The sequence below is a fragment of the Corvus moneduloides genome, chromosome 20 (genome assembly GCF_009650955.1).
Source record: "Corvus moneduloides isolate bCorMon1 chromosome 20, bCorMon1.pri, whole genome shotgun sequence".
Classification (NCBI taxonomy): Eukaryota; Metazoa; Chordata; class Aves; order Passeriformes; family Corvidae; genus Corvus; species Corvus moneduloides.
The window spans coordinates 5,426,493-5,449,654 of NC_045495.1; the positions used below are offsets into that span (position 1 = coordinate 5,426,493).

Here is a 23,162-nt window from a genome sequence, read left to right on the forward strand (position 1 = left end):
ACAGGACATGTTCTGAGAGATGTCTGAGAGATTAGAAGAAACAAAAACTTTTAGAAAAATCTGGGAAGTGAGATAAAAATGAAGCTGTTGTTTGTGTCTAAATGTAGATTAGTAAATAGTAAAATCCACACTGAATTAGTTCCCCTATGAGAGGATGAAGCACAAGGTGAGTAGGGGTGAATAAGAAGATACTTAACTCCTCAAGTGCTCAACATATTGAAGTGGACAGATCTAAAAGGGAAGAAAATAAACTTTTGAGAGGGACTGTTACGGAAAATGTGATGTCTTGATGGGTTGAGTGAAGTTCTCAAAGGCCAAGGGTTTGATGGATTTTATGAAAGGCTAATCCCCAATGCTAATAGCCTGATCTTTTATTAATGAGGATGTAGGAGAGGATCTAACCCTTTATGCTTTAGGGACAACCACTCATTGATAGGTTTAGGATAGTTTGCAATCAGTCCTTAGGGCCTGGGTGTCCTGCAGCAACCATTGTGACAGCCCAGCCTGGGACAGATGAGAAATCAAGACCCACCTGAGATGAAACAGAACCCTGCAATCCCACACAGCACTTGGCAGCCCGGTGCCTCAGCCAATGCCAAGGATTACAACCTTGAACCCATGAACATCAATGGGCTGAGGCAGCAGGGAGCAAATCAGCAGCTGCCCAGGCCTCCACGGCCCACCTGGAGCACAGGGTGACCATCAGTAGGCAGCAACAGCTGGGAGCAAATCAGCAGCTGAGCCAGACCTCCACCGCCATTCCCCCTGGGATAAAAGCTGGCGACCAGGCTGTGCTCGTCCCTTCTCGCACGCATCAGAGCAGCAGCACCAATGGCTCAGGAAACAGTGCACTACTCCCACTCAGAGAAAGACTTCATCTTGTCTCCTCACAGTAAGAAGGCTACCAAAAGGATGGCATCCCTCATGGAGCTGAAGGAGATCTTCCGCAGCGCCGATGCCGTGTGCTTCGACGTGGACAGCACCGTCATCAGGGAGGAGGGCATCGATGAGCTCGCCAAGTTCTGTGGGGTCGGGGATGCCGTGGCAGAGATGTACGTATGGCTGGGGGGAGCTCGGACAGGGGCAGGCAAAAATAGCCACGGATAAGATTAATCTGTGATAATGAATTTATCATTCCCGGTCATTTGATTCAATCGTAGGTTACTGCAGTTGAAAAAGGGGTTGGGGTAATAAGTGGAGTTGATGCGTGATGAAGTAACTTGTTTGGGAATTGTGAGGCCACCCAACAAAACTGTACTGGCATAAATTCTCCAGTGATAGTTTTGATAGACTGAGAGCAGCCCTCATCATTAAACTCGGCTAAGCACTACCAAACACTGTTATGGACCAGCAAACCTTACCATGAGATGGAGGAGAGGGGACAGCTCTCCCAACCCATCTCTGAGGCTGAGGCTGGGAAACAGCACAAGTTGAAGCTTGTAGCAAAAGCTCTGTTAAATTCAGAGAAGGGCACCTGAGCTGCAGCTCAGGAATATGGTCCCAGTATGGCATCCCAGAAAGAATGGAGCCATTTTCCTTTGCCTCCCTGGTTCTCCCATCCATGGAGATCTCCTTCCAGTGGATGCCACCAATCTTTTAGCTGAGTATAATCTCCAACCTCTGCTCTCTTACCTGGTTCCTTGTCATTCTTTGTTATTGCTCTGTTGCTGGGAGAAGCCTCAGCTTGTGAAGTGTCACTGATTTGGTGTTTTGGCTGTCCCCTCAGGACCCGCAGAGCCATGGGTGGCACTGTGACATTCAAGGCAGCTCTAACAGCACGATTAGGTCTCATCCGGCCCTCCTATGAACAAGTGCAGAAATTAATATCTGACAACCCACCTCAGCTAACTCCAGGAATAAGGTAAGAATTTAATTTTTTTTTTTTTAAGTATTCAGGAAGCAGATAGAATAAATAAACCAAATTCTGTGTCATCAGTGATGCTGTAAGATCACAGAGCTGGTTTCCTGCTCCATCTCCATGCTGGATGTGTACCAAGCTTGGATCAGGAGCCTGACTTAATGGCAAGTGGTTAACAACCCATGGAAAAAGAAAAGTCTTAGATATCACCTGGCACCTTGGCTGGCAAGCTCAGATCCTGGCTTGAGGATTAAATGGGCATGGGAAAGAATCTGTTCAATCACTGGTTTTGCAGGGGTGATGGGACTGGGAGGAGATTTAATACCTCCTTAAATTTGGTCTAGTCTGCAGCTGTTTTACCTCTCTCTGACTCCCCTCAGTGCAATCACACTCCTGGCTCAGTTTAGGGCATCCTTTGCTCAGAGCTACTCATTCTGAACTCTCTAAAAACACTAAAAACCTCTTGTATTAAGCAAACACACATAAATACATGTATTCATTCATCCTGAGGTTTGGAATGACCATTAACTATTTAAACTGAAAAGCTCTGGGGATTTTTTTCCCCCTATTCAAATTGTTTCCAACAATTGAAAATAATTTCTTTACTACAAAATCTGACCATAGCTTCAAGTCTAAAATATTTTTAGTATATAACAGGAATTGAAGATGATACTGTGCTTGTATTTTGTCTTTTTTCTGTAGAAGACAGAGCAAGAGGTAATGACAAAGAGAACATTGTTTCCTTGTTCAGGATCATGTGATTTTCCTTTTCAGTCCTTCCCTTTTCTTCCTCCTTTTCAGTCCTTCCCTTTTCTTCCTCCTTTTCAGGCCTTCCCTTTCTTCCTCCTTTTCTGTGTGTCCTGCTTTGAGCCTCTGCTTTGCTTGTCAGTCTTTAGTGTTTCTGCTCTTGCTGCTACCACTTCCTTGCTCCCCTTGCTGCAGGCTGATCGTCCTGCCTCCAGAGCCAAATCCCCCAAACTTTTCACTGCCTTCAAGTCCTGCTGACATGAACTGGGGCCACAAACTTCTCTTTTTGATTCCTTTTCTGTAGCTGGTGCCCTCTTCTAAAGATGGCATCGATGTCCAGCATCTGGTGAACCAGCCCTGAGCTAGAAAACATTTGCACTTTGCACTTTTCAGCCAACTTTTTGCATTTTGGAGCAGTGGCTTTATCTCACATTCCCTGCTTTTTGCTGCATTCCAGATTCATTTTCTTGCTGTTGTTTTACTTCAGAAAAAAAGTCTGAACTGGATCTGCTCTCGCTTGTTCAAGGGAACTAATGTGAAAGTGGAAAGAAAACATTTTTAGGGAGTGCTTGTTTTTGAGGAATTAAATGATGGCTTTGTCCAGTTCTTTGCAGCCAGGTGTGTGCACAAACAGAGGGAAAGAAGGAAAAGCTTTGGGCAGCAGAGATGGATGGAGCTGGAAAGCAGCACACACCCAAACTAAGCTGGACTAGCACAAAGCCTGGTTTAGGAAGGATTTATTTGACCTTTGTGCTCTCTCTTCTCAGGGAGCTGGTGAGCAGACTCCACCAACGAGGGGTTCAGGTGTTCTTGGTCTCTGGGGGGTTTCAGAGCATTGTGGAACACGTGGCCTTGCAGCTGAACATTCCCACAGCAAACGTCTTTGCCAACAGGCTCAAGTTCTACTTCAACGGTGAGAGTCCCCTCAAATCTCCTTTCTCTGCTAATTAATGGCACTTTTTTGGTTCCCACTGTCAGATATTGGGTAGCAGGCACTGTGCTGTTATTAATGCAGCTAATTGCAAGCAGGAAAATTACAAAACCTTACGAAAAAGCAGCTCAGGTAATTTTCAATGTAAAAAATAGAGCTGCAGTTACTTTTTAATTGTTGTGCCAAAGGTAAAACTTGTTACAGCTGCTGAGAGCAGAGTTTCATTTTCTCCTGCTCCTTCAAGTTAAAAGAGTTCCTTACACTGAGCTGCTCTCACAAACCTCCCTTTCAGTGGCTTTTTGTAGCAGAGCTGCTCTGGATTTTAAGCTGGAGTGCCCAAGCAGAGCTGTAGTTAGTGAGGTTGTTCCTTACTCAGGGCTCCCTACACTGTGTCTGCATCATCCTGGATACTGCTTTTGGGATGTTCACACCAGAGTGGCTGGGAATGGATCTGTACCACTGCCCTGACAGGTTTCTGTTTTTCTCTGAAAATGTCTCTATTTTTCTTTGAAAATCCCTCCACTGAAGACTTGGGTGAAATCCCAGTCTTAAACTTACCTTGGAATTATTTATTTGGGATGCTGCTACTGTGAGGTTTACAGGACTGCATGCAATGAAGTGAAGACCACAGGCAGAGATATTTCTTCATTTCCAAGAAAATATCTGTATTTCCAGCTTGTCCTTCCATTGTTTTCTAGGAGAATATGCAGGATTTGATGAAACACAACCAACAGCTGAATCAGGGGGGAAAGGAAAGGTTATCAGTCATCTGAAAGAACAGTTCCATTTCAAGAAAGTGGTTATGATTGGAGATGGAGCTACAGACATGGAAGCCTGCCCCCCTGGAGTGAGTATTGCAGAAATCCTGAATTCCTTCTGAGCAAATCCTTTGGGGAAAAACAAGAGTGAGGTTTGGATTCTTTAATTAAAAAAAATAACAGAAAGACAACTTTTATAGATGTTCCAGGGGAGAGATTTTAATTCCATCTTCCCCTTCAGCTCCTTTCCCCACACAAAAGTCCCCCAAATACCCCAAAGCAGCTCAGGATTTGTTGAATGCTTTCCACCTCAAGGCAAAAAAAAAAAAAAAAAGGCAAAAAAAAAAAAAAAAGCTGGCAGTGGAAATTTTAAACCCTGCACTTTCACTGCAGGGGGTTTGGTGAGATGTAGAAATGATGATTGCTCTGGTTAATGATTGAGGACAGGGTTAATGTTTGCTTTTGGTATCTCTCAGATGAGGTAAACAGAGGTAAGATAAACAGCAGAGGGGTAATTGTGGGATGCTCGTGCATGATCCAATGTTTACTTGCTCTTGGATGGTATTGCATCACATTTGCATCAGATTCTCAGTAAAATCTCACCTCTGAACAATCTGGAAGCTATAAGGAACTGAGAAAAACTCCAGTAACCAAAGTGCTGCAGAATTAATGGTCAATAAATCTGAAAAGTGAACGTGCAAAGGAAAACAGGGCAGGGAGGAATGCCGTGATTTTAAAATCCAATCTTAAAAGCAAACTTTTAATTACTGAGAAGCTCCATGGGCCTGCACTAATCAATGTGGCCATTCCTTGTGTTTCTCCAGGATTGCTTCATTGGATTTGGAGGCAATGTAGTCAGAAAGCAAGTAAAGGAGAAAGCAAAGTGGTACATCACCCACTTCGACGAATTGCTAAAGGAACTGGAAGAGCGATAAATCCTCGTGTAAAATAATCTATTTAACACCTGTAAATCCATTATTCAATGCCATTAAACATTTATTTGTTTGCAAACTTGTGGGCTGGAGTTTTTGATGATTCTGGCAGTTGGGCACCTTCCACTCTGGCTCGTGTGGCAAATGGCGCCGTTCTACTCAAATATGTTGTAATGAAAATGGTTAAGATTTTTTTATACAGCTTTGCCATGGTGGAAGAAGGAAATTGATTATTTACTTCCAAGTGAAGTCCAGACATAGAAAATAATAAATTAAGAATACCTTAATGGATTATCTCCTGGTCAATATTGCACATCTGTTGTTTCATCTGTAATGCCTTTACTTATTTTGGGTGGCAAAAAAAGAACAGGGCCACAAACAAAAACTTTACCTAAATAATAATAATAATAATAATAATAATAATAACAACAAATAATTCAGGCTAAAAGCTGAACAGATTGGCAAGTACCTTTCACTGCACAGAATCTCAGGAGCAGGTTAATCAGTGAACAGGTGGAAAACATCACTAAATATCTCTGATTTCATTAAATTATGGCTACAGAGAACCTGAGCTGCCTCAGTTGCTCAACCTGTCTGGGACAGGAGTTGCATGGAAATCTGAGACAGATCCAACGTTCATCCCTGTCCAAGAAACATCTTCAGGTGAGGGACAGAGTGGTTCCCATCCTTCATTAAAACATTCCAACCAAACTCCAAACTGGTGATTTTGTGAAGTGGTCCCACTGTTTGTGGAACTGTTTTGTTTATTTACCAACCCACCCCCATCAGCTGTAAATGGAAGGGAGTGAATTCATCAACCTGTCAAGGAAATTCTGGGAAACTTCAGTCCCTTCCTCTGCCTCCAACGTGGATTAACCACCCTTAAACTCTGCTAGAGTTAAGCCTGACCTGTTCTGAGAATTCCTCTGAGCTCCTGCCGATGGGTCCTGGTTTCTTACGGAGTCTCTTTAGTGTCTGATCCAAGAGAACACACCTGGTAAATGCTGACAACTCTCCTGAGTGTGTTTTTCACATTGTGGGACTTTCATTTTCCTGACTTGTGAGAATCTCACCTGTGAGGATGTGAAAATCTTTACCAGTGTTAAAATACACCCCACCTTCCACTTCCTTCCATCCCCACAACACACAGGAGAAAGATGGGTAAACGTGACATGATTTGTGCTGGAAAAAAAATCTCTGCAGAGGTTTTTATCTTCTAAGTGCTTACAAAGAGTCCCAGTATTTTTCCATAAACTGAAGTCTGGCAATTCTCTTTAACCCCACCACATATTTCTGGGTGGAACAGAAACAAGTGATGCCCTTACCTTCCCAAATGTCACATTGTCTCATAATAATCACTGCTTTTCACAATTAGCACTGAATTTGCTTAATTTATTATGATTACATCAAGGCGCCACGAGACAGCTGCTGCCCTATTGTTAAAGCATCACCAACAATTAAAGCAAATACTGGATTTGTTCATTCTGTGACATCGTTGGGGAGGATATGGGGGAAAGAAGAGTTAACACAGCCCAGAATGAGGGGTGCAGCTCTCAGTGATGCTCTCAAAAGGTTTTGGCTTGCAGTTACAACAGCATTTAATAGTAGAGAAGAAGGGTTAAAAGAAAACAAATCCAGAACCAGAAAACAAATCCAGAACCAAACTTGTGATGCTTTTTGGAGCAAGGCAGACATGCAAGAGCCACAGAGGATCTGTCAGAGTTTGGCAAACCCCACAAAAGCCAAGGCAGACAATGGCTGGCAGCACTCCCCAGAACTTCTGGGAGTGTTAAAGATGGGCTCTTTGAAATTCTTCCTGAGAAAAGTCCCAGCCAGCTCCCAGGGCAGCTCCTGGACAATCCTGCTTTTGTTCAGGCAAGGCTGCATGAGCAGGGCAAGTCTGAAGTCCTTCTGCTCCCACCATATCTCTGTGCAATCCCCCAGTTAGGAAGTGAAGGAGTTTGTTTGCTGTTTTTTATGGAATTCAAAGGCCACAAAGGAAATAAATCTGACATGGAGCTGATCAGCTGGAGCTCCAGGCACTGGGACACGGCTCAGGGCTCTGAAATTCCCCCAGTGCCCCAGCCAGGAGCTCTGGAAGGGATGTTAACATTCACAGCAGGAGCTTCTGCCAGTCGGGGCACTATGGAAACTGTGGGGCCGTGCCAGGGATTTCACAACAGCTCTTTAGGTCAGACTGGCTTAGAAAAAAATCCCCCCCTCCCCTTCCACTGGGCAAATACTAAGGCTGACCTCTAGCCCAAGAGGTAGCAGGAGGATTGCTGAGCTCAGTGAGAGGCTCAGCTGTTTTGTCTGTGAAATAGTGGAAAAAACCCAGCAGGGAATAAAGCAGGGTGAGGAAAGTTTCAGTGTTACAGATTTGCCTGGACACATCCCAGCCCAGCAGGGCAAAGTCTGGGGAGCAGCACAGGTCACACAGGGAGGAGCTGGTCTCCAGGTGGGTCTCCTGACCACCTGCCTTCATATAAAGCCTCTTAATGTGGTTATTCAATGAGGCAGAATTGCTTTAAACTATAGATTTGCATGAGGGACAGTTTGCAGCCTTCTCCAGGACAACTAAACCCAAGTTTTAATTGTGTTGTTGCAGTGGGACAAGAGTTGAGAGTTGCCAGAGACCCTTCCAGGCCTTGTCCCCCACTTTTCAACCCTTCAGTTCTGAACTCCAGCAGTTCTGCTGTAAGAAATGCTGAGGGATTGCTTGTCCAAGGAAAACTTAGACTCAGCCATGGAATTAAGAGGGAAAATCCCAACAGTGTTCACAGAACCAGGCAAAACCAAGCTCAGGCAAAGGGAAGCAAGGAAAGCTTGGCATTACCCATTTCCATTTGAGTTTACATTGCTATCTGTAAGGAAAATAACAGGAACTATTTAATCTGCAGGTAAAATACCAGGAATTAACCCTGAAGGCAGCCAGAGCACAAGCAGGAAGCTCAAAATGAGGGGAGGCACATCCAGAACACATCAGGGCAGCTCCAGGGGGAGTTCAGAGCCTGGGAGTGGGTGAGGGACCTGCAACTCTGTGATGTCTCCCACAAAACTTTGTGGCCCTTGAACAGCAAGAGCCGTGCCAGGCAGAATGTAATTTCTGGTGAAGGTAAAAACCATGGATTGCATCAGAACACACAAAATCCTGCAGCTCCAAAAATGCTTTTTGGTGTTTGCCTCTGGCTGAGATCGCTGGGTGTAAGTTGCAAGGACAATTCTCCAGGGAAAAGAAATCTGGGAGGATGCTGGGAGAGGTAACAAGGACTGGAAGCTGATATTGACATCTCTTTTTTCCTTCTGGAGCTGAAAAGTAGCCCCAAAAGTCTGGAAAAATGGCAGCCCCAGGTGATCTCACTGCTCAGGGCTCATTTGTGAGAAGGATCAGCTCAAATGATTTCCTTGGCTCACTGAGCAACTTTAAGCTGATACAGCACAGAATTTGACTCAGTAAAATCCCATCATCACTTGACAACAGGAGGAAAATATAAACCCAGACAAGAACCAGATCAACTATTGACTTTGTTCAAGAGGAAATTCGAGGGGAGGCACGAGTGCGGTGTATTTCATGAAAGCAGAAACCACACCTGAAAAATGCAGCATAATTTGTGGAGAAAAATGAGAAGGAAAAGTGTTTTGTTATTTATCACCACAGCACTCAGGACCTCTGGAACACTCAGCAAAATGGGATGCGATGGAAAGATTGTAAATTCCCTTTGGAGAAGGAGAGCAGAACATGGGAAATGCTGTCCCTGAACCAGAGATATTGCTGAAATATTCTAAATTTTCCATACTAAACATTGCAAGAGGAGAGAAAACACAGGTGGTGCAATACATAGGAGGTGCCAGCAAAAAGTGAAAATTAAAAGGATTTTATTGACTGATATGTTCTTCCTGAAAACTTCTTGAAATGTACAAACTGGACATTCAGAACTGATTTGTACATTCAGTATGTTACACTGATTCTTGGAGCCACGAGAGAGAGAGAGAATATTACTGTCACTTACAGGATGTTCACATCGTTGCAGACACCAAAAAGTGTGGATACATTCTAGTCTAGAAGTGAAACCAAAACAGAACTGGACACCATGGTACACGGAAATGCCAATCCCACTGACCCCACATGCGCCAGCTTCACACACCAACCCAGCCACAGGGAGTGCCACCCCCTCCTCCAAGTCTGAATCAGCACTGCTTATTAAATTCAACCCCTTTTCCCAGATTTCAGAGCTGTTTGGGGAGGGAAATGCTTTGGAGTGAATCGATTCCCTGCAGGGTGTTCAGCCAACCACGTCTTGGCAGTGTCTGTGGGGAAAGCGTGGGTCACCCTGCGTGGGATTAATTCCAGGGGGAGGTACCAAGCAAATGTGTGCTCAGAAATCCTACAAATGCCCCTTTCTGGCCATAACCCATCTCCTGCCACACAGGATTATCCCCAATTAATGACTGGAGACAGAGACTTGCTGATTTCAGGCCTGCTCCACCAGCCAGGGGTTATTTCACAGCAACCCCAGAGCTTCTCGTTTCGTAATTTGAAATGAAATTCTCTTTTCTCCAGAGCTTCTCATTTCACTCCCATTTTTTTGTTTGTTTTTCAAAGCTGCAGTCATTAAATGCCTCACAGCAATGCTGTTACTGAGCTCTGGGCAGTGCCTGTGTGGCAGGAGATTTGAAATCCTGCAAGCCACACATTACCTGGGGAGCTGTCCCACAGATCTGGAGTTGTTTTCAATTCACCAACCTTTTAATCACAGTCTTGTATTGTTTTTCCCCCCCCCCTCAGAGCAGAAGGTCATGGGTTCTGGGTTCTGAAGAAAAGAGGTCTCTTTTATAAGCTCAATACAGTACTTTTATATTTCAGACTATGATATACAGTGTATACCATAAATTAAGACAAATACTTGTCACTTTATCTATGTAGGCACAAGAAAATCAGTGACTTTACTGAAGTGGAGAAATCTTCAAGGGTATCATGATTCTGGACTCCATCTCCTGAATAAGGGGCACTGAAAAAAAATGGAGAGAGGGTTTTATTTCACTGACAGAGTTCAGCACGTTCAGTAATCATCCCTGTAGCACGGTAGTTTTGGGAATAAATGACTTTAATATCATCTCTCTGCTCGTTTAAAGACAAATATTTCCATTCTTTTAACCAAAATGGAAGTGATCCTACATTTTTCTGGTGTAACTTCCTTTGAAATGTGCCCCGTGGAACCCAAAGCTGACATTCTTGGCACACTTCTGGGAGTTTTGTTATGACAGTTTTCTTTGATCTCAAACATCTCCTGGCTTTTAGTTCCAAAGTCTAAATTCCCTTTTCCCAGCAATGCATTTAACAAGGCTCCTGTATTTAATGAAATATTCGAAATAATCATTTAATATAAAGGTAAATTTCACTCTTGGCTCCCTAAATCTTTGGACAAGCATTTACATAAATCTGTTCTTCCACAGAAGCGCTGGTATAAAAATCTAATATTAATGCAGCAACTTCTTAGCACTTGGGCAACTTCTCCAACTACAACCAGCTGCAAAATTCACTTTACAGCTCAGTGCAATGTCCCTCTGTGCCTTCACAGAATTAAAACTGACACACAAACACGATTCCCCCTGAGATAAAGAACTTTTTCTCCCAGTGGGATGTGCTGAGGAGCAGAGAGGATGGCACAGCCCAAAGTCTGCCCCCAGCATTCCAGAGGAGTTAATGGGTTACCTGTGTAATAGACCAGTTCATCCCAGCCCGGTTTATGCCACGCTGCATTCCTTATATCTTCCCTGGTTTGCAGGTCTTTGTAAGCTGGGAAAACAAGCACAAAGTGACTCCTTTTCCTTCTGAACAGGAACAGATCCCGTAAAAGCATTCCAAGGAGGAATCAGGAGGCTGGGAACAGCGGGAAGAAGAAAGGCAGGAGTTCTCTGCCAGAAGGAAAAGCTCCCAGAGCAGGACAAACAGAAGGAGCTGGGGAAGAGATAGAATTCCTGGACACAGGTAAGATAATAAGAGCAGGGGTACAGCTGTACATAATATTCTGAATTGCTGGGATATTTAGAAAAAACGGAGTGATTTCTAACAAATTATCATTTTTCAAGCTGAAACAATCCTAAGGTGTTTATAAACATGAATGCACACAGAAAGCCAGAACACCTCCAGGCAGGTATGGAAATAAATGCCTGACTTTTCTGACTTTCCTTTCTGCAGCTGTGGTAAATGTGAGGCTTGAAATGGAACTGTAAAAACCTGATTTCAGCATGAATTGGGATGGCAGGGTCAGGGCTGTGGGACTGAGAGCAAACAGAAGGGGACAGGAGAAACTGTGGCAGAAACAGAAGAAAATATGAAATGTTTATTTCTTGTTTGGTGAAGAATAAATTTGCCTACACAAAAATTTTTTAAAAAATCAACAAATTAAAAAATCAACAAATTAGGAAAAGAAAAAAAAATATTAAAACCCAATTTGTAAGACGCTCCCTTTGCCTTGTGTAAAAATGTTTCCTCCTGGGCTGAAGCAGTGAAAGAAAAAAGCAGGAAAAAAGCAGAAAAGAACAGGAATTTACCCCAAAGGTGATGGACCATGTAGAGCTGTCCAATCTGGGAGAAAAATCCCCCAACTGCTTCATTACTGTCCTGTCGGAAGCGAATTGCACGAGCCCTGCAGAGGAGCAAAGAGACATCAGAACCTGCAGGTCTGGGGAGGAAATCAGGGAAAACTGGAAGGGAAACAGAGTGGAAGGGAGGCTGGAATGTTAAATTGCATTTGCTGCACACTTCAGCAATTAAAGGTAAGAAAAAAATCTGCAGCACCCTTGTTTTCAGCGCTAAGTAATTAAGATTTACCTCTTGTCTTGTTAGGCATGCATTAAAATTGGAGGCTACATTTACACTAAACTTGGCATGAATCATTTTTCAACCAGATTCAGGATCAAGAAAATTGCTGGAACAGTGTCAAGTGGCCTTTTCATAGCAGGTTTTATAACTAAATCCTCAAGTTTTAGTCATATCAGCTTTGCCACATTAATTTTCTACAGATTCTGACTTTTTATTCATGTGGATCTTTGCATAAATAAGATAAATATTTCTCTTGTTGGATCTTATAAAACAGATTTCTTACCAGTAGAGATGTGCCTATTTTATAAAAAAATTCTAAATTCGATTTGTTCAAATGATTGTAATTGAAAAAATTATATCAATGACAAATCTGAAAATCTAAGTCCTCACCTTTGTCCAAATAATTGAAAATGCTCCAAATTGTTTAACTATCAACCAGCAGAATTGCAGGCACAGTGAGTGTAAATTGAAATAAGGTTAAAAATAAGACAAAATCAGAAGCATATAATCAATAGAAAACTGTCTCAAATACTTCTAACCTATATATTAAAATAACAAATGTGCTGCTCAGCAGCTTTTCAAGCAGCAACTTGACTTTAAAAGCCTGAAGAGCCAAGATTTAAGCTAAAAGTGGTCTTGTGAAAGATGACCCAAGTCTCCCAGAGGAACTGCTACCCTTTCCAAGCAGCTTTCTGCTGAAAATCCATGGTTTTTGCAGCAAACTAAAACAGTTCTGGGAAGCAAAACCAAACCAGAGCGTTGTTTGTGCACAAAATTCCTTTTCCTTTCCTCAAAGGGTCACAGGACTGTCTGACCAGTGGTGCAAGTGCAGCAGCAGCCCCTGAACTGGGGGATTTGGTGGCTTTGGTGCTTTTTCTACACCTGCACCTCTCAACCTGGAGCACACCAGGGCTGAAGGCAACACTTACCAGTAATTGCCCCACTCAATCATTGTTCCAGGCTGCAAGAACAACAGACACTGTTAAAACTGCAGTTAAAAAACCCCCAAAATACAATTTTCACACCGATTCTGTATGGAAACCACTCTGCATTAACACAGTGCCTTCCTTTTGAGTGGTAAGAATATAAAAATAATCTCTAATTGTTCTGTTTACCACCTCTTAGTCATCTCTGAAGCATCCCTCAAAGCAACCACAGGGTTTCAGCCCTGCAGACATCAGGATCTTGCTGGAGCCTGCCTTCACTTCAGACCCCACACTTTGAGAGCAGCACTGACTCAGAAATCAGCTTTGATAAGAAGCAGATTTTTCACACAAGCTCAGTTGGCCATAAACACCCTTAGAAGGTTTTAGGACAGCACAGAGCTTCAAAAATAATAGAAGAAATAAAATTTAAACTTACTCTGAGTTGATAAGATCTCAGTTCATAAATATTAGGGCCATCTCTGGGAACAGGTTCATTCCAGAAGCTGAACTCCAGCAGCAGCTGGTTCTTACGGGAGAGGAGCATGTTACCCCTTTCCTTACGGAATTCTATGAATTCCTAAAAAAATAATGTGGGAATTGGGTCAAATTCTTCAACAACAAACAGCAGGACACCATATGGTGGCTTGGATTTTTGGTTTTTTAATGCTATCAGGCTTGTGGGACAGTGAAATCCTTAAAGGAATCTGGATTCTCCTTGGTGAATCTGAGAATTCCAAGGATTTACACGTGACGTGTTCAGGAATTAAACCTGAATGTGACAATAAATCCTTTCTCAAAGAGGTTTCTGGGCTTGTACAGGAAGGGATGAGACACTTTAATATCTAAATCTGCATTTTTTTTTTGCTCTGCCTGTTCTTTGCTCTCTCCTGAGTAAGAAAATCAGTGGTTTTTACCTTATTTTGACGAAGTTTGCTCATGACCTCATTGAGAGCTGGGTAACCTCCCTCATATCTCCACAAATGAACTGAAACAGAGAAAATTAAACTTTTTCGAGGGATGTCCCAGACCAGTGGTAAATCTTCTGGAAAAATCACGCTATAAAATGCTCTTCACATTACAGAATTATACAAAAACAGAAACCAGGCAGCAGGTTTGAAAACAAGATTTTCATTCATGAAAGCACTACACATTGGGATAATTTAAGGATAATGGCATCATCTGCTTTTTGAAAGGGGTTCTCTTGGAAAATTTTGCAATTTACTCTGAGGGTAACAGGGAAATTTCTGAAAGGACTTTTTGTTGCCATGCTAGTAAGATGTGATGACTTGACATGACTGTTATTGAAATTAAGGTTCAGTTGAAGAGGATGACTTAGTTCCAAAAACGTGCTTTATACCAATTTCATCTAAGAGCAGTGGAGGGGCAGATTTTCAGTTCAGTAAATTACTCCAGCACAAAAGCAAGACACTTTCTGTAGGACATGAAAAACGATGCAAATGTTATTTGTGAGCTCAACATTAATAAAAGCAGAAGATAACTGAACATTAGCCAGGATTTCCCCCACAAAAACAACTTCAGGACATGTATTTATGTTTGTATCTAAATTTTTTACAAAGCATTCCCTCTGTAAAAAATCAGAACCAACCCCTTTAATAAATCACAGAAAGATGTATTTACAAGCATTTAGTGTAGCAAGGCAATAATTTCACTTCACAGAATCATAAAAAACTATTTTCTCCCCTCTTAAGCAGCTCTGTGCCTTTTCCAAGAGAGCAAACAAGGCTGATGGGAGGCACTTCCCCGTGAGAGCAGATTTATCCTCCTGCTTCTGCTGCCTCAGCCCCAGCGCAGATTTGATGGAGCCATCTGATATTAACCCAGCACTGAACAAGTCAAACCCCATAATCTGCTTTATTCCAGTGCTGCAAGAACACTTCCAAGGCAGGCTGGGGATGCAGTGACAGATCCAGCCTGTGTTCATCTGTTACAAAAGCAGCCACTGAGACTCGCCTAAGGAATTCCCATTTCAATTGTCCTCGTTCCCCAATTCCCCTTCAGCTTGCAGGGTTGGCTCTCAGACACTGTTTGGTTTATCTGCTGTTAATTCTCTGCATTTGTTCAGTGTCAATATTGCAATATGCTGGCAGTGCAAGGAGAATTAATGTGTGCAGGAGTTTATTTTTTAAGTAGGAAGCAACAGCACCGATCCTGGCACAACTGTAACAGAACCTCTATGGATTTGGATCTGTGGCTTCCCATTCCTTCCAATTCCCAGGGTGTTTTCCAGGTTTTCTCTCTACATTGGACTCTTTGGAGTTACCTCTGTAGCAGCTCTTCAGTCATGCCTAGTTCCAGTTTGTTTTCATAGTTAGGCAGTATCCTCGTATGAACATAAACAGAAGTATTTTTACTTTCCCCCAGTAAAGTTTAATGTTAAGTTTACAATGCAGATGGGTTGGAATGATTTGCATTTCATTACCATACAGCAATTACAGTCTGAAAGCCTGAGCAAAGCTTTTATACTGCCCAAGGAGGGATAAACTCTGGCTTTGCAAGAGTTACCCTAAAATATTCAGGAACTGTGCCCACAGGACTATATTTTACAAGCATTTCCCCAAAACCTGTTAATTTTAACAACCATCACCACCTGGAAAACAAGAAAATATATTAAAAATGAGACAAAATTGAAGGAATGAACACTTTGCTGTCCAACCCAGCACGACAAAAGCAAGACAAACAGCTGAGAAGTGATGCACACACCCCCTCAGTGGACACACTGCCAACAGGCTTTGAGTGTCAACAGAGATGATTTAAAAGAAGAAACCTGCCAAGCACATGGGTTTACATTGGGTTGTACTTCTATCTCCTACCAGCCTGATCTTGCTCTCCGTACCACGTGTTCCAAGTCCCCACCAGAGCACAAGGGTAGTGTTTTTCTTCATGAATCTTTGGCAGCACCTCTTGACTTGAAAACAAGGAACACAGACACTGGGTTGCATTGCCTTCATGAAGGGAGGCCACAGTCGATATATGAATAACACAGCATCATGCTAGGAACATTCACAAGATTTATTTTGCACAGGAGAAAGCTGAAATATCAAATTCTGCTACACAGGAGGAAGGTGGCTACACCCTCGTGGAGAATTAAGGTGAGTGTTACCATTTTCTTAGAATCTTTAACAAAGGATTCTTTGGATGAAGGAAATTAGGTTTATCTAAATAATTATGTCTATCTAAAAGGTTATCCAGCATATCAGGAAAACAAATATCAGGATATCTCACAGAAAATTCAGCTTAAAGGGGTGATTTGCTTGAGGAAAAGCTTTTCTTTGCTTGAGGAAAAGCTTTTCTTTGCTTGAGGAAAAGCTCCCCTCACGGGGGGGAGAATGCACAGAAATAAGAAAGCACAGTCTTCTAAACCAGTTACACTTGCTGAGCTGAATGAATAAAAATAATGTGATAAATGAAATAATGGCTGTACCTCAGAGTATTGCTTTTTAATTTCAAAAAGCACTCTTACTTTGAGGCAACTTACCCACTAACCAACAGTGAAACTGCCTTAAAAATACCTCCAACACACGATTTCTGGCTGACTGCTCCCAGGATTTCTAACACTCTTTCCAACTTTACAAGTGGCCCACATTAGCAGGAGGAAATTAGGTTTTGCTGATTGCTGACTTGGCCAAGACAGCTTTCCCTGCACTGTGCCTTGATGAATAAGTCAATTAGTCTGGTTGAACTCTGCCTTTTCTGTTTTTCCCTGAGTAATTATCCTTCTTCCTCAGTTTGGCTCACAGGCAACGAGTCTCTGCACAGTATCAAGTAATAAAAAGTAGGCTGGGCTGGGGTTGGGAGTCATTAGAGATGAGTTTTCCTCTCGATTCTGCCACTGACTTTCCACACAACCTTGAGCAAATCTCATTACCAATTTGTACCTCGACGTTTTCTCACTAGCCAGTGTAAATAATATGATAAATGACTCTCCAAGGACATTCTCAAGGATGTTTCACCATCAGTTCATTTCTGCAGAGCAGAATGAGGTCCTGGAAAGGCAGCTTTGAAGAGGAATGGTAGATTATAGCATAATTCTACCATATATTGTTGCAAATTAAGAGAAAAAATGCCCACAGAACACCTTTTTAAAAACACCTGTCCCTAATTCTTCAGAAGGGCTCCTTAACCACAGTAATTTCTGAAATACTCTTGTAATTGTCTTCATTACATTATTTATTAATAACTAATGACTAATCCTCATTCTGATTTGATATAGAATTAACCTGTTCTTTTTTTTGTTTTTTATTTAGGAAGAGGCAGGAGGAATGTTCAGAGAGGCTTAATTTTGTTTATTACTTTACTCAAGTTGTCTCCTTCCCTGAAATACTTCAATTTGCTTTGGAAAGAATCAATCCAACCACACATATTTCATCTGACTGCTGTCAGCAGTTTCTTTCTTTGCTGTTTGTCTCTTTCCTTGAAAATAGAAATCTCTGCTCTCACTCAATGTTTAGGCAGCTCATGAAATACTGCACAGAAGTGGTTCCCTGCCTTGAGTAATTGGACATGTTTATATTCAGCTTTTAAACAGCAAGCTGGCTGAATGCTAATTGTCCTTTACTGTGTATCTATTTTTTAAACAACAAAAAAGCTAAAAATACCTTGATTGAATGTTATTCTAGTGGCTTTTTATGCTTGTACAGCAGGGAAAACTGGGTTATCCAGCCCAACACAAGAAGGCACAAAGGTGACAGATGAGCTGTGCAGCCACCCAGTAACAGCTGAGGACATGAACTGGGAGCTGGGACTTCTTCCCCTCCCTCCAGCCCAGCTGCTGTGCTCACACTTCAAAGCTGGTTGTCGTTATCCTGAGAATGTTTTATTTCACTGGCAAGTTGGGCACTGTCAGTGAGAAAAGCACTGCTGGGTGCGAGGCTCACTCCATCCCCAAATTTAACCACACAGCTCTTCCAGGGCTCCAGAGGGGGGATTGTGCAGGCAGAAAAGGAGTAGCATTTCTGCACTTTCACCCTTAAAGCAGTCCATTTCAAATGGGATTAACTCCTACATGTTCTAAAGCTGGAACTTTTTGGGAAAGCTGTCACAGTGCTGCTCTCATTGGAGGGAATCACCCCAAAGCAGAGACCATATCCAAGGGTTTGTGTAACTCCTTAGGAGCAGCTCAGCAACAGGAGTTGTGAAAGGGACATAAAAAAGCTGAGAGGAAATCACCCCCTGGGTTTTTAACATCTCAAAGTTCTACTTGAGTTTAACACTGGTGTAGTTTTATTTACCAGTGATCTCTCTTTCCTTTCAGTGCAGAGACAAAACCCATCCTCAACCTGGCAGCTCCAGAGGGAATGCCAACATTCCACCTTTCCCTGCATGCATCAGCAACTTTAAGACCACTAAGGGAAGGGGGAAAGCTGTTCCAATAAATATCCCAAAGCTCTCACAACAGGAATCCTCCTCAACTGCAGCTTAGAAAATGACACCTCCAAGAGGAAAGTGGGGCGAACTGAGTAGAGGATTTTTTTGCTCTTTCATTAGCATCTATTTAATACCAAATCCTAAAAAAGCAGAATTTTGTCACCTCCCCTCTACACAATTACGGTATTTGCCAATTTACACATCAACTCAACATGCCTAAAAGGTGAAAAGAGAACTCACACACTTACCAGAGCTTGTTGTAGGCCTCTAGACATTCAGGTTTGACATTGTGAACTGCAACAACAACAACAGGGACGTGAGACAGGCAGGGACAGAGGGGAGGAATGGTGCTGCTGAGCACAAAGCCATCACTCACACTGGAGTTTGTACAGACTGCTGGTCTCTCTTTTGGCCAGGAGGTTGGAGTGGGCGTCTTTCCTGGGATCGACTTTGCGCACGAAGAGGGATTTTAACCAGCTCTCCTCACGGGCTCTGTGGGCCGAGGAGCCCAGCCCCCTGCAGGGAACAAGGACAGGGCACTGAGCCTCTGGAATTCCCACCAGGCAGGGAAGGCAGCCATGAGTTTAATGCAAATTATAGTATCACAACATACAGTTACATATTGCTAAAACTTCCCACTGAGTCTTTTCCCAGCAAGGCAAAAGGGGCTCATTCCCCAGGGAGATTTATCATTTCACTAGATACAGTTAACCACACATTATCCATGGTTATTCCCTGTGCAATGGATACTTTTGCTGCCTATTTATCCTCTTTTTAGCCCATTGTCTTTGCCCAGGGCTGGGTCTGCCCTTGTGTGAACAGTCAGGAGTGAAAAAGAGGAAAGAAAACCGTGCAGAAGGAAAACTGCATACAGTGTAAAAGGGAAAGGAACTACCCTGTGTTCCTGTGCAGAAAAATGAAATGTCTTTCAAGAGGAAAAACAGCATGAAAGACTAATTTGGGAAAAAAGATGAGTGGTAGGAAACAACCAGCCAAGAAATATTTCAATTCCAGATTCTGGCAACTGCATCATGTAGGGACACAGATCCAGGCTCTTTGTACAACATCCACGTTTCCCTTGCCTCGAAACACACGAATTTCATTGTCTTTTCTTATCTCATCTTTATTCAGCTTCTCCAAGTACACTTTCCAAATAATACCAGCTCCCTTTACATCAGAGCACACAAACCAAGTGATAACTGTGATTTTTTTTTTAAGTGATGTGTTAAAAGAATTATTCTTCTTTTCCAGATGACCAGGACAGGGAATCTGATGCATTTAACTGATTCTCTACAATGTCTGACAAGCTCAAATGTTTTTGCTTCTTTCTCCTAAGATCACTTCCTTCAATTTGCCTTTTTTTGACAGCCCCATAGTAGCCACTGTGAAGAAAATTAATTCTGTCACAAGCTTCTAGTGAAATTCTAAAGTATCAAATGTGGTATTTATACCACATATATTTACTTGTAAGCTGGAAATTTCAGCCTTTTCCTGCCTCAGATGTCAACTTTTCACCCTTAATTACTGACTTGGAGATGCAGAAGACAGCTGGATCTCCAGCCTAAAGCTTTCTTTCAGGGGAAAAAAAAAAAAAAACAGGGAAAGAAAATCTCAATTTCATTGGAGAAAAATATCCCACTGGACACACCTGTATTACACAAAAGCAGTTTTTTACAACAATCCACCTTTTAGTCTGAAAAGAACATAATGACCTGGTTCTGCCCATGGGAGCAGGATGGAGGAGCGGGAAAGTACTTCACAGCAGAGAAACAACAACTGCAGCTGAGATGACCTTAAGCATGAAGAAATAATTTGTAAATACTGGTGAGTTTATTGAAAATGGTGCCCTCCCTGGCCCTGAGCACACACACAAACATGTGGCTGTGCTGGAAGCCAAGCAGCTATTCCTGAGTGCAGGCATTTGAAGGGCATTCCATGATAAGGCTGCTGCTGGAATGGCCTGGAGCGGAGCTTTCTCCGAGCTCAGAGCACAGGGCTAAACCCCACCTCAGAAATCCAAGTTTTGTTTTAAAAAGTTCCCTCAAATTAAACCCTCACTGGGCTCCAGGAGGCAGAACTCAACCCCAGCCCTGCAATACTCAGACCTGTAAACTCTCACCATCCCCTGCCCTTTATTAAACAAAGTTAGCAAAGCAGTATTTAGAAAACTACTCTTCAAGGATCATTGTTTGCAGCAAACTTTGAAGATGAAAGAGAGAAATAATCATGATTAATTTCCTAATCATCATTTTTGTGAACTTCAGCAGCAGCGGGAATAAGCTGGAGCTACAGGGACAACTCTGAAAAGCAAATTTCTTTGCTATTAGGAGAATCTCATGACTTGAATGTTAAACTGCACCTAAAAGTGGAGGTATGGCTAATTTTCAAAACAGTGACAGGAGTAATACTTTACACAGTTATGGAAAATCTTTTCCCCAGCAGCTGGAAAGCTCCTCATGAGCACTGACTAACAAATCACAACTAAATATTCACCTCACTTACAATAAAGGTAACAGGCTAAGTTTATTAAAGCAGATGTTCACTGCACCCAAACTGAGATGCAAGGGCCTGGTTTTTAATCCATATCCTAAAATACCACTGTCATCCCAGACTCCCACAAACCAAGAAGCCCTGAACTGATGACTGGTTCAATTTTGTGGGCAGTGTGTACCCAAAATTAGCTCTGGAGGAGCAGGGAGCCAATTCATGTCTTTAAACAGCTGTGAGCATCAACTTGTCTTTGGTAGCAAGTTCTCATCCTGCAAATATTAACTGTGAGCTTTGCTTTCTTGCTACAAAGGTTGGGCTGTGAATGCAAAAGGCTAACACTGAATAGCTTGCTTAGATTAGATTAAAAATGTCAGGGAAAATACTTCTTTTCACTTAGCTCCTACTTTAGCACAAAATATAAACTGGGTAGGAGACACCAGGTGAAGTATTTAGATTTTTTAATAACCCATGTCTGCCTGGAAGAGAAAGAAAAACAACTTGTCTATCGTTTGACAGTGTTTGATCTGTGGCCTGAACAAAGTTTATTTGAAACTAAAATAACCCCAAAACATGCACCTCTCAACATCATCCTTGAACAGCTGCTTGCAGGGATGCTTTTAGTCTTGCCTATTCTGAGGCTTGAGGCAGCAGCTTTCCCCGTTTCAAAGAAAGGGAGGAAAAACCGTGTAAATCCATCCCAGCTTGGGAATTCCTGTGTTTCCAGCACCCTGTGCCAGCTTCCTACAGCTGGAAGGTACCCCAGGAGCTGTGTGTGTGTCTGCACCTCGGGCAGCCGTTCACACAGAAATGCAAATCTCTACACCCCAAAACTTGATGGATGTGCCTCTCTCTGTGCCCTGGCACCAGGACAGGGGTGCGTGCACATCCCAGCTCCCATGGGAAGCACAGATACACCAGCCCTGACTCCCAAGGGGGTTTCTATGTGTGGCTGTGCATGGTGAAGGCAGGAAGATGCCGGGGTGTGCAGTCACGCACCCCGACCCTGAGGAAACATGGATTTTTGGGCTGTGCACCCTGTTGCTTGGAGGAGTTGGGATAGAGAGCTGTTGCACGCCCTGATCCTGGAGGGATAGCGCGGTGCGGAGCATCCAGGTACTTAAATCCCAGGAATACATGTGAGCAGGGCGGCTGGGCACCCCGAAAGCCGTGGCTGTGGGGTGCCCTGTTACATGCCGGGGTGTCCATGCAGGGGCGGGGGGTGCGTGCGGGGATGAGGTGTCGCTGCCCCCTGAGCCCGGCGGCCGGTTCGTCCTGGCAGGTCAGCGGCGCGGCCATCCTCCCACCCAGGGGCGGACTCGGACTCGGGAAGGAAGGGGCCGGCCTTGCGGCCCGTGACCTTGAGGGACACCCCGCCGCCTCGCACTCCCCGCCCCAGGCCCGGCCGCTGCCCCGCCAGCGGGGCGCCATTTCCAGCCTGGGAAGGGGACGCTCTGCGCGGCGGGGCGCCGGGTGGCTCGGGCGGCGCCGGCTCCGCGGGCAGCCTCCCCCGGCGGCCCCGTCCCGCCCGCCTCGCCCCCTCAGGGCTCACCTGAGGGCCAGCCCGGCGCCGGGCGGCAGGCGCGGCACGGCGGGCGCTCCCGCCAGGCTCCGCCGCAGCAGCACTCGCGCCGCCATCTTGCTCCCGCCGCCTCCCTCCTGGGCCGGGGGCTGCGGCCACGCCCCCTGGCGGGCAGCGCCGCCTGCGCATGCGCGGCTGAGGCGGCCCCGGGACCCCTTCAGGGCCCCTCAGCTGAGGGGAGACCCCCGGCCCCGGCTTTGGGGGACCAAGCCAGGTTTAGGGGGACCCAGACCGCTTTGGGGACCGCTACTCAGACAAAGGGGGGCCCCAGCCCCGGTTTTGGGGACCCAGCTGCATTTGGGGGGACCCCAGCCATAGTTTTGGGGAGGGACACACTTGGATTTAGGGGGATCCCCCCAAGCCCCGGTTTTGAGGGATTCCAGCCCCAGTTTGGAGGCCTCTGGTCAGATTTAGGGGAATCCCAGCCCCGGTTTTGGGGATCCCAGCCCTGGTTCTGGGGGACACAGTTGGATTTAGGGGACCCCCAGCCCTGGTTTGTTGTTCTCTGAGTACATTTTTCACTCGCTGGCAGCTGAAGGGTTTTCCTCACACCGCTCCGCTATACTCAGAGGTATTTTGGCTGAGGAGGAGGTGTGTGCTGGCATTGAATCCTTAAATAACTTCAAATTAAGGATAAAGTGATAATTAGGGTAATAATTAAAGGGTAGTTCTAAAAGCAACAAGCCAATAAACACAGAAAGCAGTCAATGACTAATCCTTATCATTTCAC

The 23,162-nt window shown here is 44.0% G+C and overlaps 2 protein-coding genes and 1 long non-coding RNA gene across 3 annotated transcripts; 2 read left to right on the forward strand and 1 right to left on the reverse strand.

Annotated features, from left to right (window-relative positions):
* The first annotated feature begins 723 nt into the window (after nucleotides 1-723).
* On the forward strand, nucleotides 724-5,299 carry PSPH (phosphoserine phosphatase). Its single transcript, XM_032130353.1, has 5 exons — nucleotides 724-1,052; nucleotides 1,727-1,861; nucleotides 3,373-3,518; nucleotides 4,235-4,383; nucleotides 5,119-5,299. The coding sequence occupies exons 1-5, from the start codon at nucleotides 832-834 to the stop codon at nucleotides 5,227-5,229; spliced, it is 762 nt and encodes a 253-aa protein (XP_031986244.1). The 5' UTR covers nucleotides 724-831; the 3' UTR covers nucleotides 5,230-5,299.
* A 3,786-nt stretch (nucleotides 5,300-9,085) lies between these two features.
* NIPSNAP2 (nipsnap homolog 2) lies at nucleotides 9,086-22,552 on the reverse strand. The gene is made up of 10 exons (XM_032130352.1): nucleotides 22,403-22,552; nucleotides 18,740-18,879; nucleotides 18,612-18,657; nucleotides 15,810-15,904; nucleotides 13,893-13,963; nucleotides 13,415-13,555; nucleotides 12,982-13,013; nucleotides 11,782-11,876; nucleotides 10,940-11,023; nucleotides 9,086-10,235 (listed from the first exon to the last, which is right to left on the reverse strand). The coding sequence occupies exons 1-10, from the start codon at nucleotides 22,486-22,488 to the stop codon at nucleotides 10,171-10,173; spliced, it is 855 nt and encodes a 284-aa protein (XP_031986243.1). The 5' UTR covers nucleotides 22,489-22,552; the 3' UTR covers nucleotides 9,086-10,170.
* LOC116454148 lies at nucleotides 11,023-18,479 on the forward strand. The gene is made up of 3 exons (XR_004244019.1): nucleotides 11,023-11,215; nucleotides 16,022-16,088; nucleotides 18,251-18,479. It is a non-coding gene; the product is annotated as an uncharacterized LOC116454148 (long non-coding RNA).
* Nucleotides 22,553-23,162: the final 610 nt, after the last annotated feature.

Excerpts from the sequence above, each read along its gene's own strand:
- PSPH (XM_032130353.1), top strand. The coding sequence starts at position 832 with ATGGCTCAGGAAACAGTGCACTACTCCCACTCAGAGAAAGACTTCATC. Across the intron at positions 3,519-4,234 it reads GCTCAAGTTCTACTTCAACG|GAGAATATGCAGGATTTGAT; the intron begins GTGAGAGTCCCC and ends ATTGTTTTCTAG. Across the intron at positions 4,384-5,118 it reads TGGAAGCCTGCCCCCCTGGA|GATTGCTTCATTGGATTTGG; the intron begins GTGAGTATTGCA and ends GTGTTTCTCCAG.
- NIPSNAP2 (XM_032130352.1), bottom strand. The coding sequence starts at position 22,488 with ATGGCGGCGCGAGTGCTGCTGCGGCGGAGCCTGGCGGGAGCGCCCGCC. Across the intron at positions 13,556-13,892 it reads GCAAACTTCGTCAAAATAAG|GAATTCATAGAATTCCGTAA; the intron begins GTAAAAACCACT and ends TTATTTTTTTAG. Across the intron at positions 10,236-10,939 it reads TGAACTGGTCTATTACACAG|TGCCCCTTATTCAGGAGATG; the intron begins GTAACCCATTAA and ends ATTTTTTTTCAG.